This window comes from Agelaius phoeniceus, chromosome 6 (genome assembly GCF_051311805.1).
Source record: "Agelaius phoeniceus isolate bAgePho1 chromosome 6, bAgePho1.hap1, whole genome shotgun sequence".
In the NCBI taxonomy this organism is placed as follows: Eukaryota; Metazoa; Chordata; class Aves; order Passeriformes; family Icteridae; genus Agelaius; species Agelaius phoeniceus.
In genome coordinates, this window is record NC_135270.1 from 47412520 (window position 1) to 47431256 (window position 18737).

Consider the following 18737-nt stretch of genomic DNA (forward strand, 5'->3'; position numbering starts at 1 on the left):
CAAGAGGTAGAAGCTTGTGGATTTACAGTGAAACTGATTCCAGTGCAAGAAAAAGGAAACAGATATTCAGGTTCACCTGATATGCACAACACCAGTGACAACTTCTCCACTAATAAAAGACATGACACAATTAGATTGCTAACCTTTCCACATTGGGAGTTTATCAAAAGAGGCCAGGACTTGAAATGGAATGAGAAGAATCTAAACTGAATTCTCCTATTCTCTACTTTTGTCTGAAGCTCTGTGGAATAAAGACCACCTGCCTCAGATGTAGGTGCAAATCGCCTTGATAGAAAAGCTTTGATATTATAGTAAGAGGTGAGTCAATACTGAGAAGGAGCACTCCTGTGAAAGGTATCACAAGTTAACTAATGGAATTGGGACAGGAAAAGCACTCAGGAGGAACTGAATTAAACCAGTAAAGGTTTTGCACTATTTCTTTGGTATCATGTAATGGGTGCCAAAAGGCAGCAGGGCCAGAACACAAATTACGAACTGGGACTAGAAAAGAGAACAGTTGGCAAATAGAAAAGAGAAAAAGAAAGCCAAGGACAGTAGGAAGAAAAAATGCCAAACAGGGACTTTAAATGGGAAAACAAAACTGATGTTTTTTGCAGTGAGCAAGATGACACAATTTCTACTGCCTTTAAAATAGATTTGAAAACACTACCTATTACAGGGTTTTGGTCCATTTTACAGAGAACATATGGTCCAAATACCAAGCAGATACACTTTCAAAGTAGCCTCAGCCTAAGAGGCATTTGAAATGCCAGGAGGAAAACTGAAGAGCTCCCCAGGTTTAAGTCTTCTGCCATTTGAAGATGCTCACTGGGAACCCACACTGCCACAGCAAGGATCCTCCATGTGTTTGAAGTGCATGAGCTCTGGTGAGGGACAAAGAACAACATTTGCTGTTATTTTCCTGAATCATCTGCTATCCTGTGCTAAGCACTTTAAAACCACCTCTTATGACAAATCAGCCAAGTATCAAGGAACACCCAGTCTAATGGGGAACCTGGAATTCTTCCCAGGCTCCAAATGTGCCCAATGCTGTAAATGAGCGGACAATGCTACCCCAGCTCACTCACCCTGAACAGTTACTGCAGCAATGACTCTTCTCACACCTCCCAGAGAATCTCTGGCAAGTATCTGTATACTAAGCCAGCCAACTTTTCTTTCAAGGCACACAAAGGGCAGGAGATGTTGAGAAAGAACTATGAGGACAGTAAAAAACCCCAAAGAATATTGTATAAATATTTAACATGCTTTTCCCAATCACTACCAAGGTGTATGTAAATCTCCATGTATTATGTAGAGGCAGTGTAATCTGGCTTCATCAAGAGCTGGAGTGGAAGGAATAAAAAAGGAGTTGTGAAGATTTAAGGAAATCTGAAATCTAAGATAACAGTACCACTGGTAAAGAGTATAGCAGCTTCTTTTCTCTAGACTGGCCTCAGAATATCTAATTTTGGTGTTGTTCATCTTCAAGGCCAGCCAGCCACCTCATAAAAATGCAATCATAAGCCATCTATTTCCCCCAGATTCTTAACCAAGACACAGGAAAGGTTCCATTTAAAAATCATTTTATTATTAACATAATCTTCCCATTAAGCCAAGTCTGGGTTCATGTATAAGGAATGTCGGTAAATATTCCATTTGAGGCTTCTTTTTACATATTTCCATTGATAAATAAACTCTGAATTCACATAAAAAAGTTAAACTTAAATAACTAATATATTTTTTTTTGTAACAGGCATACATTGGTAAAATATAAATATTCTTGTACTCAGCCTTTGCTCTAGATAACAGTTAGCCACACATCACAGTTATTAACAACTAAAAACAAGAACTCAACTGATTTTCTGGCCTGGACTAAAATGGAGATGGAAACAGAAAATTCACATTTTGACTTTGGGCCAAAAGAGGTTGAGAGGCAGGAAGAGAACAGTTTTATTAACAGCCTTGTTAAAAATAGTCTGCTCTGCCACTGAATCTTAACTTATTCTACAATTGGTAGTCGATTCCATAATAATTTTATGTAACACTCAAGTTTCACTAACAAAATATGGCACATCATCCATGAACAATATAATGATGTTTTAAAACTACCAGGGCAAAACTGCAGGCAATAAGAGTGATTTGGCTCTGGCTCACCACTCTGTCCTCTCAGCCTGACATCAACATATGGTGGCACCTCCCTGCTTTGGCCACTTTCCCACAAAAGAGTGAAGTTTGTTACCTGTGGCTCTGAAGTTTCTCCAACTAACCAGTTACCAGGCAGTCTCACACAGTGGGTTTGCTCACCCAGAAGTCAAGACCAAAAATCTGTTGATGGAGATGCCCTCTCACAGGACCCTGGGGATGATGGTGAAAGGGACCACGGGGCTGCTGGCCTCGAGCTCCAGCGCCGTCAGGAAGCATTCGGTGGCGGCGTCGTCATTGCCTTGAGCCTGCAGCACCTCTCCCAGGCTGTTCCAGACCTCGTGGGCTGTGGAGTTCACCTGGACAGCATCTCTGAGAATCTTCTCTGCCAAGCTATAGCGCCCAAGCTGGTGAAGGATCAGAGCCTGCAAGAAAACAAAGGGAAAATGGCTGAGAATGGCCAGGAGGGCTTTCCTGAAGCTCAAACAAGGTCACTGCAGTGAAATAGGGGTAGGCAGCTCTTGGGCTCAAAGTGTTAAGAGTCCGTAATTTTTATTTATTTTTTAAATTTAAGAAATTACATGATGCAGGACTGGAGCAAGCTACTCCACACCAACAAAGTCAAGTGGCTTTGGACAAGAAACAAAGACTAAGTAACAAAAACTCCACCTATTTGCCAAGAAGCAGGAAGTACCTGGGCTTTTGTGCAAGCTCCTGTTATCTGAAGTCCTAAGGTGTGTGCCCTGAAGTTTTCACACCCTCCCTGTGCATCTCAGCACAGGGATGCTGTAACAAGACTGAGTTCAGCTCAATGGGCAACAACCACAGTGCTTGATTTAATCTGTGGAACAGGAACAGGGACTGATATTGCCCCAGTGATGCACAAAGCACCAGCAGGCACAGAACCTCCTCATGAGCATACTTGTTACATATCCTCTATCTTCCTCTGCGAGATGGGATCCAATTCAACACTACACAATCCAGGGCATGTCCAGAGCCACCAGGATATGGGCTGAATGAGGCCATGGAAATCTCCATCCATCATATTCAGCCATGTTACTGTGCCAGAAAAGTCATGGAATGACCCAGTAAGAGAGCTTTATTTTGGGATTATAATAATCCTAACAATATTATGCATTTTTACATTGTGATTCTGTATTGCAAAACACATATGGAGCACAAATCTTTGTTTTGCAGAGAGGTGTCCCAATTACATGCTTACAGAGGCCTTGTGCATTCTGCCCTCCCAGCCTCCACTCCTTGGACCACCATTTCTTTTATCTCTCTGCACATCTGTCCCTCAAATCCTTATTAACCTAAACACTGCTGATTAGAAAGTACTGACATTCTATGCAGCCCCTGAATTATCCAGCATACATTTCTGGAATTGTGCCCACCTGGCTGAGTTTCAGCTTGGGAAGACTGTTAACTCCATCCTACAGAACAACTGAGCACACCCTGCTCTGTAGAACAACATAAAGAGTGATGTACAGTACTGGCAAGTGAATAAATAAATGCAATGCAGGCTAATTTCTAGCAGCCTGCAGATGTTCTCACATAAAGGTGCTAGAGGGCTTTTCTGGGTTTGGACTTTTTCTGAGCTGTCAATTGAGTCAGCATTTTCAGAGCAAGTGAACAGTACTTCCAATACAAAACCTGGATAACTCACAGGGTCAGAGCTTTTTTCCCCTGCAGTGAAGTGATTGGCAGTGACTGGTAGGTATCATATGTGAAACTACAAAAAAATGAAGCAAGAAGATGGAATACACAAAGCTGTCACTGCAATGCACCTAACCTTAATAAAATTTAAGTGTTCTTATTCTTCAAGATAAGAAAATTTTCATAAGCCTTGCTTTTTTGTTGTGCAGATATGTATATTTTATACTAATTAAACATGTGAATTATTTGAATATTGCTAATACCTTTTTTTTCTTAAATATTCCAGGCCATTTTCCCTGCCTGCTAAGGATAGAAACTATTCCTTTCCAGACCAAAGAAAAACCAAATTTTGCAGATATAAGCCTGCTCATAGGAAGAGACACATATTACATCACATCTGCCCTATTGTGTATGGCAAAAAGGATAGCTGAGATTTTCCAGGTGATAGAACTAGAGCAAATACTGGCAGTTGGCCTGCTTCTATACTTTCCTAAGAATACAAGCATTAGTGTTGAAATTAGCATTTATAGCAGTAGTGAAGGAACCATTCTTGCAAGGGCAATGAGGCTGCATGCTGGTCCCTCATGTTTTGGGGACACAGCTCTCTCCAGGGAGTGCCTCCTGAAAGTCAGCCTTTCACTGGTGTCTCAGCCTGGGATGGGATGAAGGCTCCTGCCTCAGGTGGTAGCCCTGGGACAACAAGCTTTGCTTCCAAAGGACCGACAGGAAATTACACTTGTTTCATGCAGAGCATTGAAAGGATAGTGACATTTGATCACTGTAGCTGTGGGCTGAACTCAAATAAGTGATCTAGAGAAAGAACACAAAACACTCTCTGATTCATGAACTCTTTCAGAATGATGGTCAGATGTCATGCACTGTAAGTGTCCAGTTTGTAAATCCCCTTCCCAGATGAGTTCATTACAATTCTGAGGCACAGAACACTTCAGATTGTTTGCAGTCCTTGCCTGACTGTGCTCTATTAAGCATTACACACCACAGGCAGAAGGAGCTGTGTCTATCACACAGCAATATCCTTTGGTGACCTCACACCAACACCCATCCAAGAAAACTAACTTCAGTTCACCAGCTGTCAGCATACAACTGCTTTCTGCATTAACTCTTCAGGAAAAAACCTGATCCACTAAAACTAACAACAACAACAAAACCCACCCAGCTAACCCCCTTCCCAAACCAAAATTCCTCTAAGATTTTCCAGAAATAATCAAATTTATATCATTATTTAAATTATCCCAGTCCTTCACTGTGTATATTCCTCTGCTTTCTGACTGGAAACAAAATCTCAAAGCTACCAGTTCGGGCCTTCACCTATTTAACAGCAGATGTACAGGCAACATTTATTTGCAGAATAATGTTAAGTCTTTTGCTTTATGGCTGAAGATGGGCCTGAAAAACACATCAGCTCTGCAGAAACACAGAAGGGTACCTAAGTGGCATATGGTTCACACCTTAAGACTTGGCATGTTACCTTAAAACCTAAGCAGAATGCCTTTTCTGTATACCCTCTCTATAAATCTTTAAGAAGATAAAATATGAGAGGGGATCTGGAACCTGAATCAATTAGAAAAAGTGCTATATAGTAAATGTGCAAATAAGAAGATCCAGTCAACAAAATATAATATAACCAGTAAGTTCCTAAGGGAACCTATTTGTTCTTTGTACATTTAGAATGCTGCAGTACTTGACAGAGATGTTTAAGACAACTGTTGGCATCTGCAGGAGAAAGCAGGATCTTTCCTGCTACTGCATCTCTTTCACCTGAAAGAACAATAAATGTATGACACTTGCTTCTAACACAGTTATAAAAGCCTCTAATGTGTGCAAACCTCTTCATTTTGCAGCTCAGTACAAATGTTGCTTATTACTTTACTCCATGTTTGGTTTGCTGAGAATTTGGGGGTTCCTTTGGGGTTGATTTTTTTTCCTGTTGAATCACTGATCTTCCCTAAGTTGTTAAGGCTTTCACTTTCTCTCTGGTTAGGATGTCTGTGTGTTGCAAACTCTCTATGCGAACCTTATTTTTGTTTTAGCCAGTTCTACATTGTAGAGGTGGATTTTGTAACTCAAAAAACTCCAAGAGAGAACTCTAATGAGAAATGGCACAGGCAGAAAGTGAAGAGAATCTCTGAAGAAACAAAGAGACTTTTTTATGCCATCATCACAACCAATGAAACCAGTGCAGTCCACTGATATTTATCCCAGTCACTTTGAATAATCAACAGTACTCCAAGATCTGTGGAGTTCAGATGCTCTCTGCTCAAGGAAAGGTCAACAGCCCTTTACAGTGCCCAGCCAGAGCTGGGGGTAAAAGGGATTTGGCAATTCTGAGAGCCTCCAGGGCCTCTCCAAAGGGGCTTTCTAAAACAGCAACACTGTGAAACACTGCGTGCTGCCCCAACAGGGAGGTGCTGCTGTACCACAGACAGGTTCTATGCAAACTTCACATCCTAACAGAACAAACCCTCTAGGAATTGATCAAAATGGGGAGGAAAGTGCTTCCAACTTCTGCCACAGGTTATTTTCAAGATTTTGACAATTCCTTCCTCACCCAGTCTGGAGTCACAAAGTCTCCCTCTTGTTGGGCAATGATTTTACATGTGTTTCCTCCCTCTGCTATTCCATTTACACTTCATTTTACATTGCCCCACATACAAAACTGCTATTCTTTGCTTATTTCACCCACACATCTCTTCAAGAACTGTTTTTTACAATGCTCAGTCAAACAGGGTCCATTTGTTCATTAGACAAATGTAAGCATCTTTTAAAAGGAAAACATTCAGATTAATTTGGATTTTCAAGTGGAGCATTACAGTCTTGAAATAAAATTTCCAGTTAGAAAATGCACTATTTTTTCATTACTAAAATATCATGACTCAGAACCTGAACAACATCATACAATAAGCAATTCTATAAAGTCATAATTGATTAAATAAGCATGTAGTGTAGTCTTCACTACAAAGGTATGTTTTTTTCTGCAGAAGGGCTTTCTCTCTTTGCAAATTAACCTGTCATAATGATTAACCAAACAGTCAATGCAAAACACATATCTAGACAAATAAACATAGGACTAAAATTCTGTAAATAACTAATTTTTCATTTTGAAAAACAGCTATTAAAAGAACTATTAACACCAGCCATTTACAGCAGTCTACTAAGGTCACTTTTTTATTTGCTTCTAGGCAGATGAGAAGCTGACATAAATTTTTTTTCCGTGGAACTGACATTGAAAAAATTACAGTCACAGTTATTGCCCATCAACCCAGAGCTTTATCATAAAGTGCTAAACTATATTTGCATTAACTGGAAAAAAAAAGGGTAGAAAGGTAACACTACAAATATCACTGTGGTTTCTTCAGCGTAACCAAAAAATTTGTCTCAAGAGAGCAGATTTCCTTAAGGTTTAACTGTCTGATTCCTTCTCCCCTGTGCCTGAAAATAAACTGTTCTCAGCCTCAACAGAAGCACCACTTGAGATTTTTACCTTTATTCACTTGATATCAAGAGGAATCTTTTCATTTTCTCTGAGTAAAATATAGACTAGAAGTGGGACATGTTCTCAAATGCAAAGAAATTTATTTAAAAGGGAGAAAAAGAGGAACTGTGACCATGAGTCCGTTTGCACTCTTGCATTTTTCAGGGAGGCAGAGAAGAAACCTGGGAAATGGGAGAAATGGACAGAACAAGAACAAGAAATGTGGCTGATTTAACACACAAAAAAGTGCCAGAGATTCTCACCATGGTTAAGAAACAGTCTGTTGACCTACAGAAGTCTCAACTATGGAGATTTGAGTAGTACCAGATACGATATTCATATTAATTTATTCCTGGCAGATCTGTTACATGACTTGTTTGCTAAAAAGCTTCCTATACTTGTATGATACAAATCTTATTTAGCTAAAAAATAGCCCTCAGAGCTAAAAGTTTGCCTTGTAAAAACAACAGCAATGAGAAAACATGAGAAGCATATGAAAATAAAAAATTGACTCATTTTGCTTTTAATGATAAGGGCAGGGAGACAGAAGAACAGTGGCCTGTTTTGCTGATGACTTGCTGAAGCCAAATAAGCTAACAGCTGATAATGTATAAGCAGACAGAGCTATTCAGATGTGGAAAACAATGATTCTTAAAAGCTACAAAAGATTTAAAGAACTCACTACATCCAACTTCACAATAATATCCCAGTTCACTACCTTACTGTTTTAAAGTGGGTCCCAGCCTAAGAGATGATCAACTTTAAGCTGTGAGAAATCAGAAGGACATGCTAGAAACATCCCCTTCCTATCTAAAAACTTCAAAATCAGGGATTATGACCATAAATAGTTACAAAACTCAATGTGCAATGTATGCATTGCAAATCCATATGCAGGGTAATTTTAGCATCAAAAAAACTGCCCCTTGTTACATGCTGCTTTTTCAGCCTATTTTGCAAGTGTTAAGGTGGCTGCTATTTTTAAACAAATCTATCAAGCTTGAAGGTTTACCAGAGACTTGACAGTGTTATGCTATAATAATGAAACAGAAGTGTTAGTGAGACAAAATGAGAAGAATTTGCCATGATATATGGAAAAACAAGTAAAATTCTACAGCTGATGCTTCCAACCTCTGTGATAAAAATACGCATTTTAAATGTAGTCTATAATCAATATTTTACACTTACATAGAGTGAAACAGAACATTATTTATATACTGTGCTTGCCTATTTTCATTTTAGCTGGTGACTTTGTGCTGAAACATGTCCATCTAGTCAAAGTATGACTTTGCATAAGAAATCATTTATAAACTCCTTTCAAAGGCACATGCATCTTGAGTCATTGTGCATAATTATTTTCTGCAAGTACGAAAAGATTGTGACACAGTACATCAGTTAGAAATAAACCATTCCATCAGAAAAATGATGAATAAACATAGTTCTGTATCTGCAGACACAGGTTGCACTTTAATGCAGAGATTTTGAAGGGTGGTGACCACATTATAAGGTTTAAAACCAACTGGACTGGCAACACTACACTTACTTTACAAGTAAAGGTGATAATAAATACCTTTTTTTTTAAATTGGAAAAGAAACTGCAACTTGTATATTATATACATAACACATTATATATATAACTTGTTTTCCAAAATGCAGAATAAAAACTACTTATCTTATTTTCTCTAACAAGGAAGTTATTTTGAAAAATAAAAAGCGTATTTCTTCAAATATGGTCTGGATAAAGCTTCCTAGCAGCTCAGTATGGATTTTCTTTTTTAAATGAGAACAACCAGCTAATAATACTACATTTGATCACTCACTAAACCAAACAAAGCAGCTGATGAACAAGCCTGTGCCTTGATCCAACCCTTTTGCTCAGAGCCTATCCCAGATCATCACCTGTGCCTCATGTCCCTCTCTGTCTCACCCCTCCCTCCATGCCCAGCCCACCCTCTGTGCTCTCCGTGGCCCTACTGGAGCCCCAGTTTGTTATTTCTCTGCCCTTCCCCCAGTGCTAACATACCCTCTAAGGTATCCAATTGCTTCCCCTGCTGCAAAACACTTGTTGCTAGGAGAAAACCTACTGCTTGGCAACAGATTCTTAAAACAACAACTTTGGCTTTGTTACTCACTGAACTTCACATCACCAGCATGAAATAACGAACCCGTGTGGTTGGGAGTGCATCTCTGTGCTTGTAACTCCCTTGGAAATGACTGACCCCTTCCCACAAGGATGTGATTGCCTTTTAGTTCCCTACTGCTCACAGCCCAGAATGCAGAAAGGTTCAACATTGAAGGTTGTTTTTAAAAACTGCTGATTGCAGTCTTCCACTGAGAGGGAAGCCCCTGGGGGACTTCTCTTCCTATTAAGACAACATATTCCTGCAATAATCTGCTGTAATTTTGATTTACACCTTATGTGAACGTCCTGATAGCTTTAAAAAATAGCATGACTACCAGGCTACACTGCAAGATTTGACTATATGATTTGACTATAGCAAGCACACTGGAAACAATAAAACACCTTATGATAAAATGAAGCAGTTAGAGACTCCAGAGCTCATTTAACTTTTTACCTCCATCTGAAAATTACATTGAGGGCCTTATTTTATACACTGTGGCTACCAACATAGTAACCCCACAATGGTTCTCCCTTCAGAAGTCAGATGGCTACAGCTGTGGCAAGTACTGCATCACCAGTGGCATCAGGGACTAATTAAGCATAGCCTTAGCCCTCAGATTATGGCCAGTCCTAAATTTGGAGTACTTGTCATCTGGGGCAAATGTTTTACATCCCGTCCCAGGTGTGACAGCATGAGGTGACACTGAAGTGTGTGTAGGTCTCTGGATCACCTCCCTCCATTTGGCACCACTGGATCTTCCCTTCCCCCCCTCCCAGCACTGAAGCCACATCATTGTCTTCTCACCCTTCCCACAAACCAGAAATGTGGATTTCCCAGATGTACCAAATACATGCACTTGTGATGAAAAGGGGTGCAGGAGATCACAGCTTCACACAGTGCTGTTTATGAAATGGGCCCATAGCCATTTCTATATTTTGGTATGTTCTTGTCTTTTGTGATTCATACCCCACCTCTTCCTCTATGTAGACAGCTCATAGATATCAACACATCCCAGTGAGTTCCCTACAGAAATCCTGCCATGTTATCAGTCTCATCTGTAGCTGCATTTCAACACTGCCTGGGTTCAAAGCAAGGCCAAGTTTACCACTTGTGCTCCATACAGAGACTCCAAAGCACTGTTTGTTATTGATGCCATTATTTTTACAGTATTGAGTCAAAGGGTCAGAAGTATAGCAAACTGTATTTCTGTTATTCAAAACCTAGGAGTAACATAGAAGTTTCAATATCCAAAAGAGGAAAAAAAACCCAAATCCTCCAAAAATTACACAAGTACCAAACAGGATAAACAGATCAAGTTTTTGAAGTGAGGAGCCTCAAAGTCACCCCACTGAGTCAATATTCAATTATTTGAGCAAAAGCTGGATTTTTCACAAGAACTGAGGATACCAGGAATTCAGGATCTTTACTCCACTGCCTAAAACTAGGTTTGAGTTTAGAATACCTGAAGGTTCCTGGTTTTGAAAGCTTGTGCTCCATGCAAAACTATTATAATGTCAAGATATTAATGTTTTTCTGTCCACCAGTCAATTAGAGATAGAATTAAAGAATAAATAATTAGAAATAGAAAGCAGTGACTTTTTAAGAAGCTGTTTTTCATTAATGACAGTTCTATACAACCACATTGAACACACTGCATTGTATGTGGCTTCTGGAAATAGTAATTAGAAAAATTGATCAAGTGTTTTAATGAAGAAATCAATCTGAAGTCAGGGGAATAGTTTGTGTATCAAAGGAAAAGCAGAGTTTTGCAGATCAAGTACTAGGCTCTGTGAGTAAAATTTATAATTAATAGAACTGTCAGAGTCCAAATTGAGCTTTGGAGATCTTTCACCAGATTGCCACTGTACTGAAAGCCAGCACTTGTAGTCCATCAGTACTACAGAAACTAGCACTTACTTGTCTGAACTTTTGAGACTATGGAAAAGGAATCAGAAGAGAATAATATTCTTCTGAAGTACCTTTTTGCATTTATGCATGTGCATTTCTCTCAAATATTCTGAAAAATGCTGTATTAAATATTCAAAGTCAGAACTGCGGTATTAGATAAAAGATGACCAATCTTTTCATTACTAAAATAAAACAGAAATTCTCAGATTAAAGCACATCATTCATTTTTTTTATTCCTTTTCCCCTTAGCCAAAGAGAATTCTGCATATAAAAATATGTACATACATATGTTATAGCTATGACTAATGTCACTGTTTCAAAAGTGTTATGACACCACAGCAGCACTTACTACACTGGCACTGCAGTAACCTCTAAGAAAAAGAGATTATTTTTAATTCAGTATTAATAAATATATATGTTTATAGCATCCCCAGGAAACAGACCACTTCCTCCCACACAAACCAGATGTGAAGTGCCATCTGCTGCTGGGGCTCAGCACACTCTGCAAGGGCATCCTCACGGCAGTGTGCACAGCCCTCCTGGCAGGAGAGGGAATGCACCCCCTCTCTGCCTGGCTTCTGAGAGGCAAGGCAGAAGCTGTAGGTAGCTGCTAACCTGCCAGTCTGCCAGGACAGCTGCCAGCAGATTCTCCTTTAAGGGACAGCTATTTTCAGTGTGAAAGAAGGGCCCACACCCTCCCATCTGTGCACCATCAGGCACAGGTCAGAAGAGCCAGAGCCTAACCATTGGATAAGAAAGGACTCCTAGCACTTCCAGAAAAATCAAACAAACACTTCCCTATATATTGACTTACCCTGCACAAAATTGGAAGAAGTTGAACATACTGAAAAATCTACAGGAAAAAGCTTCTGACAACTAAAGGGAGAAGCCCAAATAGAAGTATTTTGGGGAAAAATTATTGAAGAGCTAAGAATAACATCAACATACCTCAACAAATCAGCTTTTGCTAGTACTGACCTGGAAGTAAACACACTACTATAACTGAAGCATCACCTAAGTTTTATAATTAAATTCCATATAAGCTTATCACATTTTCTCTCAACTCTTTTTTGTGGATTAATGGTTAATTTTTTAACTAAAACTTGCAAAAGTAAGGTATTTTCTATTTAATCAACATCAGAAGAATCCTCTTAGGTCACTCAATTCTATCCCCTGTTGTTATGGACAACCTTACACCAAGATTTCTTGCTCCACATTTTTTAGCCTGAAAGTGCTAGGAATCCTATTCACATCATCTTCTGAAATTTTTCCCTAGCTAGTTTGTTTTCATTTGCTCCAGTGCCAATGCCACTTAGCCTTATTTGGATTATACATATTCCTCCCAAGTTTACAAGGATCATATATTATTATTAAAATTTCCTACTCCTCCCAGAAAGTGCTGCAGACATTTCCAGTGCCACAGTGCTGTGCAGTCACCTCAGCACTGGCCAAGCCACACACTGGGTTTGCCATCCAGCACATCACTCAGGATTTCAAGAGAATCACAGCCCCAGCCTGGGAGGAACCAAAGGGAAACCTCTGCCCTAGTGCACACTGAGGCTTCACTTGCCCCATGGACCAGCCCCAGCTGGTTCCACTGGGCATGGCAGCTTCTCTTCTGGGTACATAAAGCAACCAGTGGAGCACAAACACCACCATTCCACAAGAGAAGGAGAATCTGTATGCTCACAAAACTAAAGGTGAGACTGCACTCTTGACAAGATCATGATGCTGATAATGGGGACAAGATGATGCCTCATGTTGTGCCCAGCCAGCTCACACACAATTGAGATACAGCTCTGATCAAGTACTACCCCAGCTCTTTGTCCTCCCCAGTCATTTCCATACTCAGTCTTGCTCTTGCATTTCTGAAAATTATTTTATTACTTTCACTGAAGGGTCTCCAAGTCTCACTTTTAATCAAACCTTGCCTTTGTCATGCAACTCTTCTCACTGAGTAGAGGTACTGCATGAACTATTCTAAAATTTTCTGTTAACAAATCCAGTAATATTCAGTGAAGCCTCAGTTATTCCATCAACTAGTTCTTCCAGAATTCTGGTCAACTCCTCCATACTCTTCCACCAGCAAGTACTTACCATCATTTCCATACTTTCATTTCAACTGCTAATTTTACCTTTGCCATTCATGATGAATATCACATTCCTGTTGAAGATGGAGGCAAAATATGACTTGCAGTTATGGACTTTTTGTAAGTTTATATCCATCACTGTTCTGATTGACGCTGCATGTTAAATCATATTCTGTGGTTGGTTTATGGCTCTTGAAATACATTTTTCAGACTGTATAATAAATTAGTGCACAAGGTTGGAATCTGCTGAGAAAATGTAATTCCAAATGCAGTTTCTTCCTCAGTCTTCTCCTTTGGTTTACTATTCTCAGCTGACAGGCAGCTGGAATAAACTGGAGCCCTGCTTCCCCAAGTGTAAGAGCCTTGTCCATTTGAGTCACTTTTCTAGTTCACTGGAGCAGAGTTGGCAGGAAGAACAAGAGTGACAGAAAAGGCACTCCTCCACAAAGCTAGGATTTGATCAGAGTAAGCAAACTGGGAAGTTAATGCTCTCTGAGTAAAGAGCTGAAATGCAGAGTAGCAGCTTCCACTTTTCAAGGAAGGGATTTTCATGGCATAAGAACTACTAGCATGGGTTTGGTGGGGAAGGTGGGAATTCCGGAATTTAAATGAGCTGCTGAGTCTGAGGTGAGATACAAACATTTCCTACCACCTATTGTGTTAAACAATGGATTAATCCTCACAAAAATATTCAGATATAAATCTCATATTAAATAAAATGTAATCCACACGGCAGAAAGACCACACCTACTCATAACACATCCCTAAATTTTTGAAGCTTAGGCTTCGATTCTGCAGCAAATGAGGTGAGTTTGGATGGCCAAACTAAAGCTACCTCATTTATTTTCCAGAGATCACCAGCTGCTCATACTATCATATCACAATTTGAAAGGAAATGAAGTTTGACATGTCAATTACTTTAATAGATCTGACAGCATTTCATACTGTTTTCTACTTTATATCAGAACCAGTTATTTCTGGCAACTGTAACCTACCAACTTGTGGCTAGGCATTCAGTTAATATAACAAAGCATCATCACAGACTGCCTTTGTGTCATAGCATTTCATAGCCCACTGCTAAATCTTTGGGTCCATGACCCTCACAAAGCCATCTGTTCCAACACTAGTGTGGCTATCACTTTTTCAATGGTCATAAATTAAAAACCAGACAGAATCCCAAAGAAGCTATTGTCAGCTGTCAGGACAAACTGTAATAAGGACCATGGAAAAATGGAAATTGAAATGACTTTGCAGCTGACAGAGGTTCACCTGCTCATCTTTTTAACATTTGTAAATGCATGACAATACCTGCCTTAATTTGTTACTTGCACCCATTTAGAAAATAAGGTTGTTTTGTTTTTAAATGAGAGGATGTACTTTTAAAACTGTGTCTTTATTTTAAAATACTTATTTTAAGGTAGCAAAACCCACTAACCATCAGGGACATTTTAATTCAGAAGCCAGGGCAAAATCCATTCTTTTAGTAAGTCAGATCAGTTCTGATAGATGGCAAATATTATTAGATGGCAAGCATTCTTCCAAAGTGCTACCTCACACCACCTTTGTCCATGTACATTTAGAGCTTTGCAACCATTTTCACACAGCATATTGTACAGAAGAAATGTTGAATCCACATGATCTTTTTGTTATTTCTATAGCCCTTTACAGATAAGGTCTTTACATGACACATAATTCACTCTTTCATCTAAACATATTATGCAATGCAGGAATACAGCTAACTAAGCTAATGTAGCACAATACATTATGCTATGTTCTGGAATAATTTTAAACCATCAACTTTTAACAGCACTGACTGCAGTGAAGCCTGGTTTGGGTTTCTAATGACTGTGCCTTACTTCGCTGCAGCTGAGAATTTACAAACACTCACTCTTGTGTGTTTGCTCATACCTAATAAAAATCTGAAATAATGAAAAAGTCTTGGTAGTCTTTCCTCCTGCCTCTATTTTTGTAATATTTGCACAAGCTTTTTTTTTTTATCATTCCTTGTTCTGTCCAGATGAAACAAAAGTGTTAAAGAATGATTTTGTATGCCTGATTTCCTAAGGATATTGGTCTTAAGTAGTAAGTTCAATGTATGAGATGTAAACAGTGTATTAGTAGTGGCTGAGGAAGACTGAACACACTGAGCTGCAACAAATAATTTCACCAGCATCACTAATTAAAGACTAATTAATTAAAACCTAGGAAAAAAAACGGAACTCACATGTTAATTTCAGATACATCCATAAAAGAAGCATTTGTAAATTCACTTACAAAGTTTAGTTCCTGGAAGAATAGGAAAGCATTTTAAAACTTTGTGATTTTTCATCAAAGTATTTCGAAAGAAAAAATAGAAAGAATCAAATATCTGCATCCTAAAGGGCCTATTAAAGCTCAAGTGGTTTTGGGAAGTGTCTTTCCTTGCAGGGCTTAGCTTTCAACAGTGTGAACAATGTACATGTTTTCATATTTCTGCTAAGTAAGTGCTTTGCTAATGAATTGCTTTGCTTTGTTCAGCTGAGCAGTACTGAAAGACTGAAGATTTCTTTCAGGTCAAATGCTTTCTGTATAGATACGTGGCTCTTGAATATGAGCACTCCATTTTAACTCTGTGCTTTTCTAATATTGCTTTTTCCTTCAATTCTATGCCAGCTCTTAGGAAAGAAAAGCTGCTCCTAAAATCAACTTCAAATCTAATTTAAGAATCAACTTCAAATCTAATTTAAGGGCTATTTCTTGAAAGCCAGCTTCCTTGAAGCATCACACCAGCATCTACCAAAACACAGGATTTCTGAGATTAGTGTGAAAAAGCCACACATGTATAAACTACATATCAGAGATTAGCAGAAAGAAGCTGTAATGTGTGATGCAGAAAGTTTTTTCAATTTCCCAAAACTCCAATAAGTGCATCTTAATACAAAACTACATTCAACCTCAACTTCTGGGCAGTAGAATATACTCACAACAATTGTGACAATCCTTTTTCCTTTAGATTTCTATATCCATGTACTTGATATTTAGTCCTGGTTTGAAGTTAACTTTTCTTGAATTTTATCTTACTACCAAGTAAAAATGTAAGATAAGAAACAGATTTATAGAAGTAGTTTACCTTTATCACCTATAAAAGTATGTTACTAAAAAACAGTGCAATGCTTAACTGAGCTCTCAAAACCAGAGCAAAAAGTAATCTCAGAAACAATGTTCTGATGCCTCAGGTAGTTCTGAACCAGTCTGCTATCCAGCCATCTCCTGCACCAAGCATCTCAGCTGCAATGACTTGGGAAATAATATATTCATTGAGCAAATCCAACACTGACAAATCTTCCATAGAGGAGAGAACTGGGAGAGAGATGTAGGTATGTGAAGTGATGTATTATTTAAGAGTATTGAAAGTGAATGATACACGAGGACCTCATTTTACACAGCTGAGCTGAACGGCTATCGAGGAGATGCCACAGATCCCTTCACTTAAACTGCAGGCAAAGGCAAGAACTATCAAATATGTAATTTTCACTGATAATCAATTTTCAATGATAGAACTGATTTAATAATCTACATTTTAATAGGAGGTCCATCAGGGAGAGTACTAAATTCAAATATCATAAGGGAAAGTCCTCCTAAAAGTCTGCCAATCATTTGCAAGTCAAAACCCACAAAGGACACTCCACAGGCTCCTTTCAGCAGGCAGTGGGAATACTGATACAGGACTGACACTGGAGATGCCTATGGGGAAAATGATTTTCTTCACATTGCAAAGGCACTGGAAAGAATAATCACAGGAATTAAATGTGAGTCCCATGAATGTGATGCTCAGAATGAGAAATCAGGAGGTTTGTACTGTATATAAAGCCAGGTATGTCACAGCACCTACAGCACCACAGCACCTTCAGTTTCCCCATTTCTTACTGGGAATACATGTTCAGGGCCAAACATATTTGAAACTTAACATGTTGAGCACTCAGAATTATTATGAAAAAATACTATAACCTTTTTAAAATATCTAAATTTTTGATTTAGAAAAAGAATAAAAAAGATTTGAGCTATTTTCTTACTCTCTGACATACCAACTCTTAGTTGCCATAACACTTGCAAATGCTTAGCTTAGCCACTTTTTATTCTTCCAAATTTCTTCAGATACGTAAATACCAATGCCTGAAAATATATTAACTATAACTAATGGTATTTTTTTTTAAATGCCAAGAGTTTTTTGCAAAGCTAGTGTTTTAACAAAACATACAGACTAGAGTCATGGTTAACTGGTGAACTAAAGAGCCCTTAACTCTTGGCTCTCTATAAAGTCCACACACATTAGTATCAAAATTTAAAAGGCGTAGATCAACACTGTACTGCTGACTGAAAAAGTGATGAAAGCTGAAAATAGCTTTCTGTTTTCAAGTTCATCATTACTTAGTCTCATTCATGATGTACTTTTCCACCCATCTCAGATTAACCAGGTTGTTTACCATGATAGAAGTAGCATTAAAAGCATTAACAACTCTAAATCTGCAGTCAGTTTCATTCAGAGAAGACACTGGCCTTCTCCAGTGAGATGAAGTACACAAAGTGGCCAGAGAGCATGTCTCCTCTCCCCTGCTGAGAAATCAAGAGATGGCAGATTTCTGAATAGCATCACCACATAAATTTCTTCAGGCCATTTGTTGCTACTTGTTGAAGAGAATATACTCTAATAGGAATAATAATGGAAAAATAACCATCACACCTTCTAAATAAACACAGTTTCCAGAGATGCACAAAACCCACTTCAGATTTTCCCACAAATTAAAGCTCCTCAAAATAACTGCTTTCTCTTTAATAATTTGTTCATCTAGATTAAACACATAACTTGACATAAAATATAGTCCATCACTAACCTTAAAGGCCAATTCCCTAACTCCATCTAGCACAAGTTTGCTACCAGAAAACACAGTCTATTTTAAAAGAAATCTAATCTTGGAGAAAATATATTATGCTATTCACACATAGTAAGTTGGTTGAATTCTTCCGAAGTGCAAGGTGGAACTCATCTTTAAACAGTAGACTCATGAGCAGGGGAATTACTGCTTAAGTATAAAACTGGTTAGAAGAGAAGCTAAGCTTCAGCAAATGGAAAAGAGGTGTTCAAATAAAATTTAAAATGAGATGAGCTGAAGAGGGAGAGATAGACATAAGAAGACTGCTCCAGACTGGGGATTTGCAGAAAAAACTCTGAACCAGAGCAGACAACTTATCTGGGGAATACAGCTGCTTGACATAACCCTGCAAAAATGAGGATTAAAATTATTTCCTGGGGGACAGTTGCTTCCAGATCTCCAGTTTTGCATGAAG

At 38.7% G+C, this 18737-nt stretch overlaps 1 protein-coding gene across 1 annotated transcript in view; it reads right to left on the bottom strand.

The window, feature by feature from the left end:
* Positions 1 to 1566: 1566 nt before the first annotated feature.
* The window catches only part of TTC7B (tetratricopeptide repeat domain 7B), a 118483-nt gene continuing 101312 nt past the window's right edge, over positions 1567 to 18737 (bottom strand). The window contains exon 20 of the mRNA XM_054635132.2: positions 1567 to 2567. Within this exon, the coding sequence (XP_054491107.2) occupies positions 2346 to 2567 (222 nt within the window). The 3' untranslated portion in view covers positions 1567 to 2345. The remainder of the gene's footprint in view (positions 2568 to 18737) is intronic.